This window comes from Parambassis ranga, chromosome 22 (assembly GCF_900634625.1).
Source record: "Parambassis ranga chromosome 22, fParRan2.1, whole genome shotgun sequence".
Classification (NCBI taxonomy): Eukaryota; Metazoa; Chordata; class Actinopteri; family Ambassidae; genus Parambassis; species Parambassis ranga.
Window position 1 is genome coordinate 9,180,778 of NC_041042.1, and position 22,995 is coordinate 9,203,772.

At 38.4% G+C, this 22,995-nt stretch overlaps 1 protein-coding gene across 2 annotated transcripts; it reads right to left on the reverse strand.

Moving 5' to 3' along the window:
* Positions 1 to 13,763: 13,763 nt before the first annotated feature.
* nkx2.4a (NK2 homeobox 4a) lies at positions 13,764 to 15,266 on the reverse strand. Of its 2 annotated transcripts, XM_028395271.1 has the most exons (3): positions 14,897 to 15,266; positions 14,007 to 14,452; positions 13,764 to 13,925 (listed from the first exon to the last, which is right to left on the reverse strand). In XM_028395271.1, exons 1-3 carry the CDS (start codon positions 15,264 to 15,266, stop codon positions 13,764 to 13,766), a joined length of 978 nt encoding a protein of 325 aa, XP_028251072.1. The 2 variants fall into 2 exon arrangements, with proteins under 2 accessions (XP_028251072.1, XP_028251071.1); XM_028395270.1 differs by having other exon boundaries at positions 13,764 to 14,452.
* Between the last annotated feature and the right edge of the window lie 7,729 nt (positions 15,267 to 22,995).

Sequence of the window (22,995 nt, forward strand, 5' to 3'; positions counted from 1 at the left end):
GAATGCACAAATAATACTAAATGATCTGAGGGAGTTGTTGCAGTGTCTTATATTCCTATGCATACGGGGACCTGGTGATCTCTTGGTGAGTGAGTTGCCTCTGTTCCGCATATGATTCTCGGAAACGAAGACAATGCATAATGTCAGGCTAGTGAATGTTATTGCATTTACAAATCTTCACCTGTACAACCTTTTCCACTCTCCCTTTCTCTCAGGGGAATTCACATGTTAACAAACTTACTGACACACACACACACATATATGTCCACGCTCAGTGCAGCTGGGTCACAGGAAGTGGTATTAATGTAATTCCTTGTTGATGAGTGAAATCTGTTGATAATAGAGATGTTAGCAAAGGTGATCAAAGCAGATTAGCCCAAGACACAGCAGTGGGATTGCTTGGACCCCCTGTCATTAACACAGGCAGTTATCTGGGAGCCGGCACGCTCGCTAGTCCTTACAAGGGGAATACAGGGTCAGCCATTAACATGGAGTAGAAATGCTAATGCTCAACTTGAATCAACAGACTCCTGACTGCCTGCCGCTGTTTATTTACTGCTGGGGTTTCAAAGGCTTTATTAGCCAGTGACACAAACCGCAGCTCTGCCACGCTTCGTGAGTAGTTGCTTTAGGAGACACAAGGTCACTTACAACATAACCGAGGAATGGCCTTTTGTCATGAGGTGCATGTTCTATAAAATAGATGTGTGGTTGAAGCATAACATCACAGGTATCACCTAGCCTTTCATGTGACACATTTGTAACCTAAAGTACAACAAATATTATAAGCTGCTGTGAGTGTGGCATGAAGGTGAAAATGCACCATTAGATCATACAAATATCCCTGAGAGCTTTATACAGGTTTCACTCTGATAAAAAGAAGTACAAGCCCAGGAACATGCATATAAGAGCCATCACTCCTGAGGCTGCAAACTTGTTTGGAGTTATTGTATCATCAGAGCAGAAGAGGCAAACAAGTACCCTCAAGTCTTGAGTGCGAAGAGGTATTTTGACAATTAGCCCTATGAATTTGGTTCCCTCGGCATCAAAACATGAGTGCTATCAATATTTGTTGCACAATACACGCACGTGTTCTTCCCAGACAAATGGTGGCTTATTTTCTTCTGTAAGTGACAATTTCACAGAGCAGACATCTAACAGATCTCAGCTTCTGCTATGAGGTCAGGGACATTATAAGAGTACGGCGTCATTCATTTGGAAGAGCTGATTTATTAGTGATCTCCTCATTGTCTGTGTAACAGATGTGAAGTCTTTTCAATTAAGCAAGTTAAATTTATCAGCAAAGGGATATTTGAGCAGCATGAAATATAGAAATCTTGCAAATGCTATAGTGGAATGTAAGACATTGTTATTAGAAAAAAAAAAATCAGGCAGGCAACAGTCCAATATCAATGTTCAGCTTTTTCATCTAAATGTATGAAATGTATATTTTTTTGGTCCTCTTCTCACTTATATATATATATTTATAGACATAGCACAATAATTGAATTCAATGAGTAAAAAAGCAGAAAAAACAGCAAGCTGCAGCAGCCTTGACTGATTGGCAAAGAGATCTTGTGTCACTGAAGCTGAGCAAAAAAATGTGAATAACATAATAGCAGTTACATGACTTTGCAACTCTTCCACATGTATGTCATGCAGAGAATCTATGAATGGCAAGCAAAAAGAAACAAGAATAACGATATTCAAGGACTGTTCGTGTAAAGAAAAATGATTTATATCTACCAGCATTCACCATATTTAAACAGGAGTTTTATATGAAAGGCAAGCAAAACCCACAAAAATGTTAAACTTGAAATGTTTATCATATCAGCATTTTCTCTTCAGTGTAGACTGATAACATCACGTTTAAAGATCTATTTAGCTGATGCCTCATGATGATTTTCAAACATCTTTTGTGCCACATCAAAATCTAGATTCAAGCAAAATTTGTTTGATCTCGCACATGTCAGGCAAAGAAAAATAAGTGTAGTTCTTTGTATGCAAACATTGACATGAACACAGCAATGCATGCCATTCAGTTAGTTCTCCTTTCAAAAGCTTCATACAATGTGAAGGAAGGCCCAGCAGTAGACCTATTCATTAGTCCCCCTGCTTTGATATGTTTGCTCAATACTCCATGGGGATAATGCCCTTCAAAAATAATTTTCCATGGGTGCGTGTGTGTGTTTTTTTTCCATTTAGGTTATCGTTCAGGAGGAATAAAAACAGCCTAGATTCAGTTATCAACAACTATTCAGAGGTCTTTGAGTAGGGACATAGAAACAAACTTTAAAATCTTGCAGTTTTCATGTATTAGTTTGTATAGTTGCACTGTGCCAATTATAAAGCCATTTAATTTATTACCATCAGTTTACTTTATTGTCACCTAATAATAAAATATACAAAGCAATTTACATATAAAGGTGTGTGCAAATGTATCTCCAATCAAACAATGTGATGTGGTTGTGAAATACAGTGTAATTTGATTTAGATGTTCACTAGTCACTTGATAATGTGCAGCATTAGTAGAGATCTATAACCAACATCCCTGCGTCAGATGACCTCTAGTAATATGACACAGAAATAGAAAATTCATCCTTCAATCCATCAGTGAATTCTCCCATTGCTCCAAAGTAGTCATATACATTATGGTAAGAAGGGCAAAATGGATTTTCTGTCTTTGGAAATATGGTGTTTGCTTCATCTGCTTCATCACGATGGAATTAGCATGGATGGAATCCAGCATACGGCAGGGTAGCCGGTGAATCTGCAGGATTTGCCAAATTCAGCCATGGGAACCATGTGGAAAAAAAAACAGCATTAAATACTATACAGCTGCCTGACAACAGCAGATTTTCCTTCAGTGGATTTAATGCATTTCAGGCTTTAATTGCATTAAAATCAACACTTAAACCTTATCTAATAAGATAAGATGGGTATGTTGTATATTTAAACCTATAAGTATGTGCCAGTGCCAACAAGCAAGAAATTGATAGCAAGTTTTAGCAGATTAGTTTTAAGTCATTTCTTGGAGAGATACAACCATTTCAGTGGCTCGGTAAGACCTTCGGTGGTGTTTAAGCTTATGCTGACATGCTGATGTTTACATTTACACTCACTGTATCTCTATACTTACTTTTGGTCAATATATCTGGTTTGTGCTGTGATGTATCTCCCAACATACAATTCCTTAAACACCGGCTCACTTGGTGACCAAACAATGACCCTGCTTATGTTTTCACTATGCTATTAGGCCCATCATATTCACACCCAGCCCAGAGACACTGCTGAGACTTTATTGCACAATGTGAAATGTTGCTGTTTGACGACTGTCCACGGACCTTCAGACATACTGATAGCAGCCATACTTTACAGGTGCAGTGGTTGTGCCGTTGCATATGTTCTGTGTAACCTTGATTAATAAACCCTTCTGTTCCTTATTTGTCCCAGATTTGAGCCTTCACATACTCACCATGTAATTTGTTACATAAAAGCCAATTTGGAAGAAATAATTCTATTATAATTACTAATAAATCCATCTTCAAATTGAGAAATCAGAAAGTTAATGTCACATGCCCCTCATCAGTTTGTACAGAACAGGTTATTAGATTTGTCCTCTGTTTTTCATGAAAGCCACTCTGTTAACCTTGTCAACTGTGCTCAATGATTTGAGTGAGAAATACATGATTAGAAAGTGATTCTAAGGGCAAACTGAGGGTCAAATGTTTTATTCCAAAATAAGGTATCCACCTTTTTATGTCAGACTTATTAGATGCTTTGAATATTAGTTTAAGTTATTTTAATCTATTTCCTTTCAATTAAATTCTTGAAATTGCAAGCAAATGCATTATAAAATATATATAATATAAAACTGTTGGGGTTTTCTTGATATACTTTTGTTCTGAAATTTGCTAGCTTGACCAGCTATGAAACCTCTCTTTATAACACAGGTCTGAAATCCCTCTGAGCCAGTTGCTAATGCCAAAACTGCTAATGACATCTTGGGTTTTCATTTTTTTTATAGCAAAACCAACAACACACATTCACCTGTGCAGTAACTCTACTGCATGCCATTCCAGGTGGTTTTTTTGTGTGTCTGGTTGTCTCTCTGTGTGTGTCACAAGCTTTGTTTCTCTGATTGAAGTGTGTCTGGGAGTTTATTCTGAGTCTGTTGGTACTGCTCCCTGAAAGTCCAACCTGAGACCAGACTTCTTTGTATAGTCTAAGGAGAATTGGGATGGCTGGCTATGCTATAAATTCTTTTTTTCTGTGGAATTAAATGTTACAATGTTAAAGGTTACTTGTTAAAAACTATGTCTGTCTAGTAGTGTACACTACACTTTATGTGTAGTTGATATAAATTGAATTATATTCAGGTTCCCTAAGATGACAATCTTCTATTAATATAAGATAATTATTTGTTTTCTCATAAATTCTACATACTCAAGATACTCAAAGCTGTTGAATGATGAAAAAGACATACTGTATAATCAGAAAAGCAGCTGAGTTGCTGAACCACTGCTTTTTATATTGAGTGGCATACCTGGAAAAAATGTAATGTTGACAACGTCTAATGATCTATTTTTGTGATGTGTGTTGAATAAAAACAATATTTAGATATAGTAAAAACGTCATTTCTTTTGATTTGTTTTCTTGAAATGTTGCTCTGGTTGGTGCCTCTCAGTGTGCCTTTAAGACCTGAAGCTTTAAATGAATCACAGTCCTTGCTCATTAGTAATTAGATTTCATCTAAAATCATAACAATTTAGTAAATGTCGAGTGGTAAACCTTGAATTTGTATGAGCACATTATTATGTCAAATCAGTACTTTGAATTACTGGTCATAACATATTTCCCTCTTATCCTCCACAGCTGTCCAGGTTAGGAATCAGATCCTCCAGAACAGATGGCTGTCATTGCAGAAAAGCCAGAAACCCAGCAGCAAAACAAAGCACACAAGTTTTCAGGATTTTAAAAAGGTGAGTGAAAACGATAAAAGGCAAAACCCAAAGTGCCACACTCCTTGTTGTGGCATATTAAAAGACCAGATGATTGAGAGGCATCAAGTGATAAGTTTGCAGATTGCAGCTACCTAAACTAAATGGCCATAACTTCTTGTCAGTGTATTGCACTTTGAGAAAGTTATCAACCAACAATGCAATGCAGTTAATGCAGTGCAACCAAGCGGAACAACATCTGTCGCTATCTGTGTAATAGTGACGTATCCATAGATTTCTGGAGATGTGCATCTTGGCATGTCAGTTTTGCTCTTCCATTAATTTAATAGCAACCAAAAGTAGACAAACTTTGTGTAGCAAATGTTGATCTTCTTTTTTTCATCTTGTTTTGTCCTTAAAATGCCGTATGAATCTTGTTTTGCCATATGAAGCTGCGAGGCACTGAGCTTGACGATATATAGCTTGTAGATTGAGCAAAGGGCAACGCGGTCAATCAAAGGCCACCTTTCCTCTCTCAGCTTTTGCTTTGGGGTCTTCCTGACGGTAATTCTCTGATTTGACTTTGATGTGCCAATTTGTGCCTGATGAATAATTGTCTGGTTTGCTGATAACTTGTGGGAGTCAAGTGTATTCTGCTAGCACTCAATGCAAATGGGAGATATTTGGGTCCTTCAAATCACGACAGTAGCCCCTCTACATTTGCCTCCCCGTTCCGTGAGTAAACTGACCAATTAGCTGTGTTTGAAGAAGCCATTTTTGATTAGAGCAATCAGTAAACACCAAGGCCTCTCCATGATTGTCCCCCTGATTAGATGAGTTGTCACTTGAGAAGTTGTTGGAGATTTTAATTTATGGCCTTATATCATTGAAAAGTATGGTAATTGCGTAATCCATTCTCCACAGTTCAGTTTATGGATTAAATTCATCCATACTGTTAATGTTGATGACCTTATTTTACCTCCTAAAGTTTCTTAAGTAGTTTCTGAATCGACTGAACCAATCAAACAGGACAGCCAGCATTTAGAGATGGTGGTGGACTGCACTGAGGTGAATGTTGATGATGTCAAGATGAAGAGAAAAGGCGGTACAATACATCATTTTTATGATTATTGTATATAGTCATTGTTGTATTTATGTACCGTTCTGCTCTGGAAATAATAGGCGATGATTATAATTATCACAGAATAATCTGCATTTGGGGAAAAAAGAACATCTTCACTTCAAAACATCATTATTCACACCCATCTTTGAGTGTCTATGCATTAGACCCTAATTAACACTATAGACCAGTTAATGAGTAGAAGACAGCCATAAGAGATAAATTATAACATACTCGCAAAACTAAATTAACAGTTCAGTTATATGAATAAGTAATTACAGCATATGGAATGACACAACATTTTGAGAATTGTAGTTTTATCAGATATGTAGTAGAGCATTATTTTACACACTTGGTAATTACACAAGATATGTGATATGAGAGGTGATGAATAATCTGGTTGAGGAGAAAAACTCTTATAACAAATTTCCTCTTTATTGAGCACAATGCAAAGGTTAGGGGCTAGACTGATCTTTAGAACTCAATGTAAAATGGAAAAAGCGATATTCATTTTTAAAGATTCACCTGTATAGAAAATGTTTTACAGTACAGAATGCATTAATGCAGTGTGACCTGTACTAACTCAACAAAACAGCTTCTAGAGGATATAAAGCCGAGAGAAAATACCACACATAAAAATATATAAATAATGTTTGGATATGAATATAGTAATTTATCAATATTTTGCCAGTATTCTGTAACTAAATGTCATCTTGTTTTCCTAACCTTGTTTTTTTCAAGTTAGACTTAACTTTTAATCAAAAGGATTTTCGGCAGCTGACATCATGCAAGCCCACTGCAAATTGCAGCGTATTGACCACCAAATCCCCAAATGATGCATTAATCAATACAGCAGACAGAGTAAGTAGGCAGAAGAAGGGTGTGTGTTTGACACAAAGCCAGGATTAGGCCTGATTAGGGCAGTTTTAACATGTCCTGCTGATTAGGGGCCAGTGGATCTGACCGCTAATTAGATGTGAAGTGTGGCTGGCCGCACAGACAGGACAGCAGCGGGAGGGGTAGCCCAAACTCACTCCCGCCTCTCTCACTGTTCCTCCTTCCCTCACTTGTCCACTCACCACCCCCACAAAAGGGTCTGGAGCTCTTTGATTGGATGTGCTGCATTGTGGAGAGGGGAGTTGAAAAAGAGTCTCTATTTCCCTTTTGGTGTGCCACTACCCCCTGCAGGGTGGAGTCAATGTACCCTTTCTGTGCCTTCGTATGACCAGCTGGCTGCAGCAGGGCAAATAAACACTCAGGATCCACCGGCCAGTAGGACACCCATCTGAAACAGAGCCTTTGTCCCATGTGTATTAGGCCCTAATTGGTATCCCTGAGACAAATTCTCAGTGTGACTGTTATTTGAACTGATGAGGTTTTAACGGAGAGATAATACACAGAAGTTACAAGTAACAAGTAAATAATAGAGTGATGTTGAGACTGCTGGAAGAATACAGGGAGACGCCCTTTTTTTCAACATCGAAATGAGTGTTTTTAAATACAGGTGATTTTAAATTAAAAAAAGTTTTCCTTTAAGAAGCTAAAATATTGCAGATTTATCCTCTTGAAATATGCCAAAGAAGTACAAAAAATCCTTTGAAAAATCTTACAGTGTAGAGGAAGCCATTGTTTGATTAGAAAATACATAGTTTTATAGTTATTGAACATGTTTTACCTATTCAAAATTGCATTACTTTACCATTACTGACTCCAAATGAGGACAAAGTTATTATAAAGGACCTGGAAACACTACCTTTTGTAGCTTATTCAATGTTTACTATGTTGAGTCTGGGGTCAACAGCTAAGAAATAAATCAGCTGGCTCCCTACATTTTCCTTCCCTGCCTCCATCCTGCGACCCCCTAACCACAGCAACTCAAGAGGAAGGGAGTAACATGGGATTTAGGGCGTAATCCTGTTTGTCCTTGGGGGTCACATGCTCTACAGAGTTGAGATTGTCAGCTACAGTCTGGAAGTTTATTCGGGGAACAAACAGCAGTCTAATTGTAATTCCCTCTAGAGAGCAGTCAGTGTCTCCTGCTGAATGCTGGAGAGGAGACAGGTTGCTGCAAGATGATAATTGAAAAGAAAGTGGGTGGTCCTGTTTGGCCCCTGTGGCCCTCTGGGACAGTTATATTGAGACTCCTGCGTGTTTTGAAGGGGGCAGATTACCAAATGTTATATTTGAAGAAATGATTATGTCCTTCTGGGCTTAATTTGACTGACATAGCTATTGAGTGATGGTTGTTTCTGTTGTCTTTTGCCATTCATGCTGATGTGTGTGTTTGTGTGTGTTTGTGTGTTTGGCTGTTTGCTGTTGGATCATTGCCCCCCATGTACTAGTTCCAAGAGTGTTTTTACAAGCACTTTTAAACATTATCCTTGAATTTTCCTGATATTTTCTTTTTCTCAACAACATTCTATTGTGTATTTGTGTGTTCGCAGCATGCACACTTGTTTAACTCAAATAAAAATTACAGATTTTATATCCAGATACATTGATTCTATAAGCACCTTTAGTTGTGTGAAGTAACACATTCTTTTAAGTCTACATACAACAACAAATAACTTTGCTGTGGCCAGCGTTGACTGATCTTATCCATTGCTTACCGCCATTGAACTGCTCTCCAGCTCTGGCCCTATTAACCAGTAATCTGCAGACTGGCAGCTGGCCATTACCGTGGCAACGGTGAGCTGGGAGAAAACTGCTTGCTGGTTCACAAGTAAAGAGGAGTGTTGTGAACGACACAGATGAACTCTTTTGTCCTGTAAATGTTTTTTTCTCATATTTCTGAGTACAAAAACTCAATTTCTTACAAATTTTCACGTTACCTGTTTACATATTGGGAGGTGTGCCCATTTGATCTTCTGTTGTTTTATCGAATCAGGCCCGTTGAAATTCACTTCAAGGATAAACTGTAATTATATCATTTGTAGCCATACAGTTGTGACAGACATTTTGAATACCTCATATTTCTTTAGTAGAGATGCCCGTCCTTCATGTCATTAAAAATTTTGGTTATTTATGTTCACTGTGGTAGCCGCTAATCATTTCTGTGCTTATGAGTTAAGGCTCCATTTTAAAGCATTGTCTTTGATGTTGACGGATAGAAATAGAAATGTATATTTCAAAACAACTGTCTCAAGTTTTACAGTAAGGTATATCATGTCTATTCTTCAAGTTGATATTGGTGTAAAAGTAATAGTTTCATGTCATAGCTAGGGTTATACAGGTCCCTGCTTGAGAAGCTTTTGTTACTGAGGCAGTGACTCACTGTACTTCTGCAACATTTAATATACATCTTTCTTAAATTAGAGGCATGCTGATGCATTTTCAGCATATGTTATGGATAAGCAAAATTAGACTAGAATGTTTAATTTCAGGCTTACAGGCTTTGTGTTATCAAAGGAAGCGTATACAAACAGATTATAATGCAGGGTTTCACATGTCTGACAGTGTTATTACACTGGAAAGCAGGTCCAGCCTCTTCTGTGTTAAAGTCTAAACACAGTGGCACCTCAGCAGGGGATTCACAACCGTAATAGATTTCAAAACAGGCCAAACTAATTTTCTTAAAGAAGAGTTTGTGGGACTTAATGAGGCATAACTAATGGAGGTCCCGCAATCATCAGCGCCATGCTGGAAGCACTGTGGCGGGACAGAGCAGCCATTGATTCTTGCTTCAAACCACTTGAGTTCCTAATCAGCTTCTTTAGTTGTGCGACTCAGGCCTGACAAACCTATTGTTGGCCTGTGTCAGTTGAGGTCAGTAGTTATTAGTGGCAACTGAAAACAGTTTCTCTAACTACTTATGAGAGAACTGAATAACATGCATAGGGAGACTTGGAGGGGGATTACTGGCAGCGCAGCGAGTCCGGTCGGCGCAAGAGAGAATGTGACATGGTTTTCTAATAAGGGATGCCCCCCAACTACGCACACACACACAAACACACACTCCTAACCTGGTCCTTCAACCTCTGCCCCCCCTCTTGCATAGGCAGTGGTGAATAGTCCTCAGAAGGTTCCTTTGGCCCTGTAAGACCTAATATTGCTGAAATTGTATTCATAGTAAGCAGTGGAATTAGCCAGTGAAAGTCCAGGAAAAGGAATGTCTGTCTGTGTGTGTGTGCATGTTATCCTCCTATAATATTATAGGACTGTGAATTTATTTTTCCCGCTCTGTAGCTAGTTATTTGAACGCGTTTTCAGTTTTAAAATAAAAGAACTTTTCAGTTTCTGCATGAAATAGCCTAAATATTTGCAGGGTTGTTGTGACTCACTGTTTGGAAGCTAAAAAAATCCAGGACAGAGATTTGTCATAGAAAAAAGGATCATTGTTTCTTCTTGGCAGAACACGAGGGCAATACACTAATTAAAATCTTTCTCTGTGTCCCTCAGGACTCAATAGTTTAGTGCATTCATTCTCTCAGTGAAATGACAAAGTGGGCCTCTCCTAAACATTTCACATAGAGCAAGACCATTTCTAAGAAAGATGGGACGGAGGAAAAAACTTAAATTACTCATGGTTCAATAGGATATCTATATGCTGCTAAAAATATCATGAAGTAGAGTTGTATTATCATTGTTATCTAGGAGTTTCAGGAAATCTCTTACTCATCCACTACTCTCTTCAGAAACTAGGCCAGACTATGCTTTTAGCTTTCTGTTTTAATCCTCTTTTAGTTAAGACTAACAACATGAAACAAGTTCTCCTATTGTACCAGCAGAGCTAAAGAAAAAAAACACTCAGTTGTGTATGATGATGGTTATATGTTTGGCCGATGTTTCTGCGTAAACTATGCAGCCAATAATGTTAAGCCCTTGCCAATTAGCGCTCTCCAGGTTGCTAGGTCGCCATGGTCAATTGAGGAACACATCAATAGGACTTGAAAAGGTTTCTCTGCGATCAGACCTTCTGACATATTAAGTAGAATAATGGGAAGGAAGGGAATTGGGGGGGTTGCAGAGGCTGAATCAAGGCTTCCTTCTACATTCACATTATGCAGTGCAACCTGCAATTACCTGAGAAGAATAGTCTAAAAAATTCTTCAGAGCAGTGAAATAGAATATCCTCCGCTTCATGCTTTATGCTAACAGTATATATGGCATTGAAGTAGTGGTAGACCCCTTCCAGCCCTGATGGAACTAAAGTAGAGGCAGTTTTATAATGCATGACTTATTCATTTGCATTGTTTGCGCCTGTAAAATGCAAGCTGTGTCTTTGTGCACAGCAAATGCACGTGTGTGTGGGTGTGAATAACCTTTAAGCAAGTCCTGCTGCCACATACATAGAAGTAACACCACACTGTAGCCCCAAAAGTTTCCAGACAGAAATGATGATGCCAGCACCAATTACAGTGCCCAGCCTGTCTCATATATCCTTACAAAGAGATGTACCCCCCCCAATAAACTGAGAGAAGCAACAGGCACAATAGCCAGTGATTACCAAGCATAGCCTATTAGTGCGCCATAACTATGGCTATTGAAAAGAGAAAAGAATGGCTTCACCTCCACTTTCATTTCGTGTGGTCCACCATCAAAAGCTTTGTTGACAGCTCATTCATGCCCTCAATTTAGAGACAAAATCTATCAGAAGCATCTTGCAGCATCAAAGTGTATATTGTGGAATGCATTTCTCTTTTTAATGCTCTTATCAAACTCCCTTCTGATGGAGTTGTTGCGCTCAATTCCAAATGTCAGGTGCATATTGGCTCTGGCGCTTCCTTCGAGTGTTGGGATGATAGCACATATACATACAGCTGCCAGGTATGTGAAGGGGCTGGAAATGGAGGCTCTCCAAGGTCTCCATTGAGATACACTGATAGCCATCATCATCATCACAGGGTGTCATCAGCAAGGGGATTGAGAAGTAATTTCCGAACATGTTTAAATGACCACAGGAAATGAAATGTTAGATTCTATTATCAGTCGCTGCTGGTGTAAAAATGGTTTTGGAGGACAGAAGCAAAGGGGAAGCGACACTGATGCTAAGTGATGACCTTAAACACTTTTGAGTTTGTTTGCACAAATCATCCTTCTTCTACAGAGATTGAGGAGAATGAGGGTAGTCTGTGTGTCTCTGTGAGTGTCACAACATGCTGCTGGATACTTTTTAACATTAACTGACAATATACAAAATAAATATGGAATCCTGTGTTATAGTTAAAATCAAAATAACAGCAAATTGAAAAATTGAATATTTGCACTAAAGTTTAAGAGACAGAAATATTTAGGTCCAGGCAATTGTATGCTATGTGTGTTCATATTTTGTTAGTAAAAAATTAAATATTGAAATATAAAATGGGTTTCAATTAAAGGAATTATACTGGTAATTTAGAAAAAAAATGAATCCACACAAAAATGTAATTAGGTTCTAAGTAGTTAAAAAAATATTTTAAATAAATATAACTGATTAAATTAATCAAATTGAAATCTATTAGATTTGTAATTATTTGTAAGTAAAGTTAGAAAGCATTATTTGGATTTAGGTCTACGAATATTAATAATAACAATAATAATTTTCTTTAAATAATAACCTATATACAATATTCGTTTTTATTATAATATTTGGTACTCAGTGTGTATTAGAAGCACATTAAATTATATTTAAACATAAATGACTAATTACACCGCGGCATAACGGTCTGGGCCTATTTGACAAGTTAAGAACAATATCATAAAATAATTTATATTTTTCTTAAAAAAAGAAAAAAACACATTTAGTACTGTATTATTGCATATAAATGTCAATATTAAACCTGCTGGAAGGCGTTAGTGATTTTAAAAAGGGTGATTTCCCGGTCTTAGACTCGTGCAGACATCTCCCTTGAAAGGCAGCCCTCCAAAATGTCACCTGAACAATGCTGGCTCCCTCATCGACCTTGCTTTCCAGCTCAATTTGGTCTCAATCACAACATAATGAAAATGCACTCCAAAACAGATGCCTTTTAAAAAATTACTTGTTCAGGAATAGCTCTCACACTTCAAGTTATTTATTGTTAACGTTCACTTGGTTTTGAAACATATACAGCAGCCATCACGCATTTGTTCCTTTTTAACTTACAAAAGAATAAAGAAAACATAAAAGTGGACGCAATAACGATTATTATACAGTTAAACGCATTCTTGTGTGTTAGCCAAATATACAAGTCCCTACTTTATTCAATAAGTCTAAATGAATACATTAGTTTACAATATTAATATGATAAAATACCAGGTTATCACCGCAAATAAGGAGTGGTGGCTTAGTGTACTTCAAACCTGATAACACTTTTCCCCCCAGTCCGAACTCAAGTGAAGCAGCATTCCTTTTTGTTTTAACAACATAGACTACGTTTAAAACATCATGAGGAAGGTCCAAAACATGGATTACAAAAGGTCCAGAAACGACATAATTGCTTTCAAGGGCGGCCATTTCTGCAATGTTCAAAAATAGACTCCCCTGTCAGAGATGTCAAGAAAATGTGCCCTGATCAGCTGGTGCGCCTCCGTGCGCTTTGTCCCCTCCAACACCAAAGGGCCCCTTTTCCAGCCCTCAGCGCTAGCGCATATATATGTATATCTATATCTATCTATCTATAGAGATATAGATGTAGATGTAGATGTAGATATAGATATAGATATGCACGCAATGTTTTGCTTTTGCATGGGCTCATCCGCAGGTTCACATAGAAAAGTGGAAAGTGACAGTACTGCATTAGGTCCTACCACGTTCTGCCGTACAGGAGGTTTGAGCTGACCATGTTACTGGTGTAATCTACAGCAGATGTGTCTATCTGGGCCATGTTGAGCTGGCTGTGCAGTGAGGGGGGGCTGGGCGACATCTCCTCCAGCTCCAAAGCGTTCACCTGCTGCTGGCTCTGATGCTGGCTGAGGCTGCTGGTCGAGGATGCCAGCACGACTCCGGCTCCGTTCTGTTGTTGGCTTTGTTGTTGGTTCTGTTGTACCTGTTGCTGGTTCGGCGTTGGGGTGTTGGAGCCATTCTGACACGGTTTACCGTCCTTCACCAAAACAGGCACGGCTACGCGCCTCGGGGACTGCGCCTGCTGTTGGCACAGGTTACCGTCCTGTTGCTGCTGCTGCAGCTGCTGCGCTGCCTTGTCCTTGGCCTGGCGCTTCATCTTGTACCGATGGTTTTGAAACCAGATCTTCACCTGGGTCGGCGTCAGGTGGATCATGCTGGCCAGGTGCTCCCTCTCAGGCGCTGACAGGTATTTCTGCTGCTTAAACCTCCTCTCCAACTCGTAGACCTGAGCCTGCGAGAACAGGACCCGCCGTTTCCTCCTGGGTGCAGCGTGGAGAGGTGGCATGGCTTTGGTGGCGTCCGCCATTCCTGTCAGACTCCCCATGCCGGTCATGTTCATACCTGTGGAAGGTCCCATGAATCTAGAAACTTAAAAATATACATACATATACATGCGTTCAATAAACAGAAGAGGAGAACACTATTTCGCCTGATAATTTGTATTGATTATTTCAGATTGTGTGGGTTATTTATTGGAGTTAAAATAATAATAATAATAATAATAATAATAATAACAATAATAATAATAATATAGTAGTAGTAGTAGAATGCTTTAAAGTTAGTCATGTAAAAATTAAATTAGAGCCAGACAAGAAAGAATGATCTCCTTTTCAGTTTAATCATAGTCATAAACAATTAAATTAAATTATAAATATTGTATGTTTTAATACACTACTGCATTAACTTTTTATCGTATGTCCTCCAGCAACAGTAAAATAATTTAAAAAGGCATTTAGTCATGTGCGTTAAAATGTCATTATGTCTTACGAAGAAAAAAGTGTGGAAAGTGTGATAAAAGGAAAAAGAACTTACTTGTGGAGTATCTTGGATCAGGGTTGGCGCTGTACCACCCTGTTGCTGCTGCACTATTCCGCATGCTTTCCTGGTACGACGGAAGGTCTCCCATGTTGCCAATGCTTCCATTGCAGTATCCCCCCATTGCGCTGTGGGAGAACTGGGAGACGGTGTGCGGCATGTGGTAAGTGGTGGCCACGGTGGCGTTATGGCCCATGGAGTGCTGTTGCATGCCGGTCTGAGACACCTGAGGCTGTCGGTAGGCTCCCAGTGGAGAGGTTAGGTTCCCTGCGCCATCCATGCCACTAAACTTCTTGTAGGTCTCCTCGATTGGACTCAAAATATCTGTCACTGAAAAAGGCGTTGTGTGCTTTGGGCTCAACGACATGATTCAGAAAGCAGGTAGATTTTTGTGTTTGAGCAGATCAACCGTGTTGTTGTATCGGCTCTCTCCTTGGTGGATGTCTACGTAAGAGAGTGCTTGTAGTGCGCCTGAGATCCTATTGATCGCCTTGGAGAAGGAGGCGAGCCCAGGGCGCTCTTAGCCCGGGTTTATTGGAGCCAGGAGCCAGGTTTACGACAAACACAGGGGGCGGAGCAAAACTCCTAAACCAGCAAACAATAGTCATTGACATTTTAGGGAAATAATTCATGAAAATACACTGTGCTTTATAGTAAAATATACCTGAATAACACGACGCCACATATTTATGATTCACTTATTTCTGACAACTATATACAGGTGAGAATATCCCATTATGTCCTGCACATCAGCTGATCTGACCACATATGACTATTTTGCGTCAGTAGGGAATTCCACTCTTTCTAGAAACTTTGAGAGCACTTTCAACAGACATAAGGGCCACCGAGTATCATCAAAGAGGCACAATGAAGTTGTATGACCAGCTCATTTATGCTTCTTAAGCATCATTTTACCCCACCAGAGAGGGACAAGTCCAAATAAGCTCAAAACGCTGAAAGGGGACGGCAGTGGGGATCCAAAGTGTATGTCACTACATAACAGTCAGGCAAGGCAAAGCATGCATCACACAGGATTTGTATTTATTTATTCCATCTGTGCATGCAGTGTTCTTCACTTCAAATAATTTATTATTTTAACTTTATTATTTTACTGCAGAAATAACTATTCTATATCTGTATTTCTGAGACGTGTTTCATTCGATTTGATGCACTTTGGAATCAATATTTAAGCCCGAAACCCTTAAGTCTGACCAACATGCATTAATGACACTTTGCAGTCTTGACCCGACTTTGTAATCTCTAAGCAAACTGACTGGCGCCAGGGGGAGAATAAGAGGAAGAGCGACACAACAAGGGGGTCAACAGAGAAAGGGGCTTTTACAAATGACAATAATGAACACCAGTTAATAAATCTTTTAATTACAGCCTGGCATTTGAATGTGTGTCGAGCCTACAGCTGCAACCTTCTCAATAATATAGCATGTCTAAACTAATATATAGGTAGTTTAGACATTATGCTGCTCATAAACACATAACATATCTATTCCTTTTTTTGATACAATCAACACTTTAGAGCAGATGACAACAGGAGCAGGTGTTCTGCACGGATTTTCCTTCACTGGAGGAAAAAAGCACTCGTCTGCATGAAGCTACTAATGTAATTTAGCATGGCATGGCAGCAAGTAGTTACCTTCCCTAATTAAGCAAATGAAGATGTGACATGGTCAGCCATCAATTATAGCGACATATCAAGAACGCCAATCTCCGGTTGAGTTGATAGCCTGATCGTAATAAATCATTGTTCTTATGCATATTTCAGCAGGCGGATTTCTTCCTTCTTTCCACCCAGATGTCCAGACTCCGCACCGGATTTAATGTGAAGTGGCTGGACTTTATTGTTGCAGAGGAAAACAAAAGAGTGCATGCCTATTGCAAAGTCAGCTGGAGTTGTCAGAAAGACAAAACAAAGTCTAAAACTCTGTGATGGGGTAGAGTTATAGCAAGTGTAAGCCACGCATCGTCTCTTAAAATGCATTCCTGTCAATTCGTCACTTTTTGAATGAAAGAAGCCCTTCCTCAAAATATTTCTATACTTATCCAGACGTCTGTGCGCCTTTTCCACTCTTTTGATAACGGCAGCATGGTTTTCAAGTAGAAAAGAAAGGTAGGCCTCGGCCCAGACCTCTAACATTATGTAAATGAGGCAAACCTCTCAACCTTGTGGATTACCGAGTCAGAGAGCAGGACCCTGGTCCACAAACCCTCCACATTAGGATCCCATAAAATCTGGAGCTGGTTGGCTGCATGCGACGCTTATGAGAGCTTATAGGCCACATTAATATAGTTGTCATTCTAAAGTAACTTTAACATGCAGTGATTATTATGTGACCAAGGCGGCGGGATAAAGGGACGAGCCACAGGGAACGGTAAAGAAGGCCTTGCTCAGGTTGGTTCATAAATCTAAGAATTTTACAGAGAAGCTGTTTGAGGTAATAATTATTAAAGCGTGTCGCTTCGTGCTCAGCGGATAAACCAAGCGTGCGTGATAAATTCAGATAACTATTATACAGTTTAATGATTTGAATTCGCCTGCACTGACCTGGTCGCCCTGGGGAAGATAAGTGATAACTTGGTGGCTGCCTGGAGAAGAAAACGACTCTTGCTTTCAAACTTCAGTACGGCTTCGTTTCCTTTGTGCAGACTAAAAATCTTACTCATCGCTTATTTTAACGAGACTGTCAAATTTGATCCAATTCCACGTATTAAAATAATTCACTATAATTTCAGTAATATACGTGTGCAGAAAGATGAAACAATGTATGTATCTGTATCTTGCCCTCAGTGTGTCTAAACTAGCTCCTATATTGTGTGCAACTGGCTGGGTCAGAAGCGCGTGTCCAAACAACGACCACTGCTTTCTAATAACCAATTTCCTCTCTCTGTGTGTATATATGTATGTATGTAGCTAGGCTTTTATCGAGGCATTTAAGCGCCATTAACTGGAACCCAATCACAATCTATTTATGTAGTGTATATCCTGCAGGCAACCTTTTTCCGATATCGACACCCCCCTTCAGCTCAGCTCAGCAGATTGACCAAAGCGCCCCGTTACTGGAGTGCTTTACTCCATCTCGTCGTTGCTAGTTCAATACCCTGAGAGATGTGGAGAGATGGCTGAAGGGCCAGGGTCCTGACCTGCCACCCCAGCCACACACCGGCCGAGCACAAAGTGCAGACAACGTGAGCATTTTAGTCTTGCTGCCCCTAAATATCCAACTTAACTTTTAACTCACTTCTCGGTCTAATAATACGAATCAAAAGATCCAGGTCCTTTTAGATTTTTGTTTTCTCTCCTGCTTTGGTCTGGATAATTTTTGTAAAATGGAAAAAAAACTGTGCTCCTATCACTGATGTGTTAAACCAAGGGGGACGAATCCAGGATAAATTTTCCGTGCGTAATTTACGCACGACCTGTAAACATGCCTTTCCCTTTGTGGTGGGCCTGTCAGTGCACGCGGATTTCTAGGATTTAATAGCAGTCTATCATACCATGGCTCATCAGTTTAAACAAACAGCAAATCTATAATCGATCCCCTGTCTTTAGGACTGACGGCTTTATCTTCAACTTGGCGCAAAGAAATAAATATATTGTATTTGTAAATAATTCATATGGGAAATATTACATTAATGATCCTCTAAGGTGTCGGAACCGGACAAATACTTTCATCTTAATATCCAGAACCAATCAATACGTCAATTCAACTGCGATAGGTTAGTAAAAATGTATCGGTACATCTTTAAAAATAAATGCTAAAAATTGATGCTTGATATCTTTATTTTTGCGCTCTTGAGTATGAAATAAAATATGCTCGCTTATGATTTCCGTGGCACAACGTGGAAAACTACCTATACTCGTGCATGTTGTTCATTATTTATTTCACTCCAGACTTAAGATTTAAACCACATCTGTATTGTGGCCGGCCCAGAGGCTGAATTGGTGTGGAAATCTGTGGAGGAAATTCCACACCTGCAGTCAGTGTAGTACCATTTAGATCAAATACTTTCTCTCCTCTTAAATCGCCGAGCAGTGTGAGAGTAAAAAGCAGGCAGGTGCATATCTTTCAGCTGCACTACTTGAAACGGTGCGGTTCCTCAGCTAAGTAGGTTAAAGGTCCTCCCAAGTGGAGAAAGTATGTGACAGACCTCTTGAAGACCGTATTCTTCTGCAGGAGTTTGCATTCATTCACAATTAATGTCGCTTGATGGAAGAAATGATGCTAATAGTGCGCCAAAAAACAGAATATGGGCTTTAATGGGATGCTGACCATAATCTGACAGCTGAGGAAAATAGAGAGCAGAAGAATTCAAGCAACTGTAATAGGATTAGAAGATATTCTTAAAGCATCACAATTCACCAACTCGTTCAGCTGATTAAGATTTATTAAGACACTGGGAAAATGTTCTGGGAAACAGGGAGTGAACCTGTGGCATACCCAACTATGCTGCTGGCAGAATGTATTTATTCTTTGTAGAAATGACTGGAAATGACTGGAAACAACTGAAATCCAGATGTTAAATTGTAGTAAATGTCACCTTTGTGGATGTGCCTTCAGCTTTCAAGCCTCAGAGATAAGGATACACTGCAAAAAGCAAAATCTGTCACACTGCTCCCTCAGTTTTTTTTCTTTTCTCTTTTTGTATGGTATATTAAATATTAAATATTAAAACAACATATTTTTGTCATACTCCTTTGGAAATATCAGCCAAGCATGAACTAAATGTTCAGTTTAAGAACATTTCAAGTGTGTGTTGAACCCACTAACTGCAGATTAGTTAGACTTTTTTAGTTCTTTAGAAATGATTAGTGTGTAGCAAACTGATCAGCTGTCTCTCCACTCCTAATCACTGGCAAGAAAAGTAAAATCTGTAGGAATCACATAAAGTGCTACCTCTGTTTTTAAACACAAGCTTAGGACACAATTTAATCACATTCAGTTAACGTCCATAAGGAATTAACCTAAATACACAGAGAAGAGGTTCCACATTTTTTAAATGAAAAGTTTAGTTTTGTAGATCATATTTTGTTAATGCAGAATTTATTACTGGATATACACAGAAGTAAATGGTGTTGGGATTTAAATCAACACAAAAGCCAACAAACTCCACCTTTACACGTTTGAAACTGATTTAGCTTACTGAAATTTTAGGTCCTCGGGGTTCTGAGTGCCACTGTTCTCTGCATTGTTTGGAGTGGCAATATTTTAGCATAGCTGCTCTCTTTGCTGTAACAGCAATTAAAAAAAATAGAGCAGCAGATCAATGCAGATTACCAAATGCATGGCAGAACAAAGCCGTCAGCGTACTTGGACTGGGTGCTTGGTTCCAAGGGTACCTGGTTCGTCCACTTCTCTGCTGCATTAATTGTGGCAGCAGTAAGGGCAGGTAAACAAAGCTGTTAGAGAGTATGGTTGTGACTCAACCGCGGCTCGCTCCAGCGCTGTCACCTAGTTACTCATATGGCAAAATGTGGCTGCCAATCTTTCTCTTGTGCCCGGTTGCCTTTGCATTCAGTTGTTGTGGTAAGAAGTCTGTTTTATGTTCTAAAATCATGTTGAAAGAAGTGGATCTATTTTTTTGTTTATCATAGTTTTCTTCATAGTAGAGAATTCTTAAACATCCTTCATGTATACCAACACTTATCTTGGACTCTTTTAACAGTGTTCCTTGACTTTGATTTTAACACAATAGTACGATTTTTTTTTATATGACAGGGTGTTATGCAAAGTTATTGGTATATCTAACTGTAGAAGATTTTATTACAATTTATTGTAAAATTATTCAGACACCTAGAGGATTTTTACACTTTGGTTTTGGAGCATTGTTTAAACTTTCTTAGTTCAGTTCCATTATTACAAATATGATGCTGTATGTCCTGATGCCCTTTCTCTAAATGCTCCAAACCATCACGTGTGGTAAAAGAAATAATAATAATAATCAAACAGGTTTTACACCTGAAATGCATGCAAATGGCTGCAATCTGTATCAAGTGTTTCCTGGTGTCCATTTATGCCAGGAATTCATTTGTTCAGGTTGTTTTCATGTGAACAGTCAAGAGATGCATCTTCTAATCACAACTTTCAAAGCACTCTGAGTGCTGCATGTGCAGACAGAAACTTTTAAAATGGCTTCACATATTCAACAATGGAAATGTGAGCAGAAGCTGCATATCAATGTGTTTTTTCGTCTGTTTGTACCCACTCGGCTTCTTTGGGATGCTTTTATCCAGTAGGCCACCTGGTAGCCTACCATTATTTAGATGAAGCCACATAAACACATCACAGAATTATTTCAAATTCTGAATGTATTGATCCTGACAAATAGAAGAATGCATCACATGCTGCATTTTAAAATACTGTTTTACTCCTTGTTGTGAAGGGATTTATATTTCTTCTCAGAAACATTGCAGAAATCAGCTGCTACAAAGTATGACCTGCAGGACTATTGTATCCATTTGGACATTTGTATTTTTTTGCGTCCACTTAATTTAAGTGGATGCACACAATCAATATTTTGTTGTTAGTTTAAATAAAAAGTGTAGAAATGTGTATTTTGTATTTTTATATTTACTTTTCTTATTTGCATAACTGCCACTTAATTTCCAGTAGGTTCTGTGGGACTCACTATTTTCTTTTACCAACAATATATTTTTTGTTACCAATTTTAACAATATAATTTTTAGTGCTATCATGACTTTTTAATCTATTAATGAACAGTTTCCTTTTTGTCTGGAAAGTCATTTTGACATCTTAAATCTTTGTCCATGAGATGCATTTAAGTGCATGGGTTTATCCATGTTGAGTTTGCCATACAGTCAATCAGACAAACTAGCTTTTAGTTTAAACAAATGCTTTGCATTATAAGTAATTTCTAAGTCTCAACAGTTGGAAAATTCACCCTGCAAGAAATCTAAAAAGTGTTTTTGCTGCTGTTAATTTGATAGATGGTGTAATCCTGTGTGAGATTTCAAATACAAAGCTAAATTGTAGCTCATTCAGATAAATATCTTAAATCTTCTTATAATATCTAGGCTAATAATACTTTTGGTGGACATCTGAGGAATAAAGCAAGACAATATTATGATAACTCATGATAACTATATACCAACAACCATTTTATTTTTGTATGACATTCAGGATAAGAAGTGCACTGTTCTGAGATAAAGAGGTGTTTCTATTTAAATAGAGACCTGACTTCTGCTGCAGATCGGGTTTAAGATTAGTTGTGTAACAGAGTGAGAACAGAGTGGTCCAGAACAAAGACTACAATGAACAACAGAAAATAAGATGCCTGAAAAAAAATGAAGCAATAACATTTTTATTTGTCATCCTTGACACAAATCAGTTTTTGTGTTTTGTGTATTTGTAATTTAACCTCCTGCTTTTTGTAGTGAAATTTTGTGTGTGTGTTTTTCTTATCGTACATATTGTACATAAAGGGTGGTAAATTCATACAAACTATAAAGCGACATAACCTTTCTCCTGATTTAAGTCCATAAACACAGCGCACTGTTTGCCTCATATCACTCAAGAGGGGTTTAAGTCACAAGTTGGTCTGTCAATGACAGGGGACTGACGTGCACCAAGTTAGCCGGGAGAAAATGTTGATGTATAATTTATAAAAGCAAGAAAGAAAGAAAAGAAAGAAAAGAAAAAAGCTAATAACGCGACACACAGTGTGTTTCATCAATATAAACATTATCATGCACTTACTGTATATTAAAAGGCTTTATTAACCAATATATTAATAAACATATTGGTTAATCAACAGTTTTATTAAGACACTAAATCTGTGCAATTGTAGCAAAGTTGTATATACTTACTGTCAGTGTAATGGTCTAATGTTAAAGCCACACAGCTTATTTGAACACATGCATTTTATGCTTTAGTATTTAGTACCATTGTAATAATAATTCTTTTATTATCCATTGCATTTATGTGTATAATCAAATACACATATATCCTTGTGTTACTGACTGCTGGGAATAAGATGATTTATTATTTACCTGCAGTGTAAATCTCTTTGTCTCTGTTCCTGTTTGTGCTGAGTGTCTGACTTTGTGCTGCTATACAGTAATA

Bases quoted from the DNA above. Each gene is read 5' to 3' on its own strand.
- nkx2.4a (XM_028395270.1), bottom strand. From the start codon at position 15,266: ATGTCGTTGAGCCCAAAGCACACAACGCCTTTTTCAGTGACAGATATT. The intron at 14,453-14,896 runs GTAAGTTCTTTT...TATATTTTTAAG, and splicing joins TGATCCAAGATACTCCACAA to TTTCTAGATTCATGGGACCT.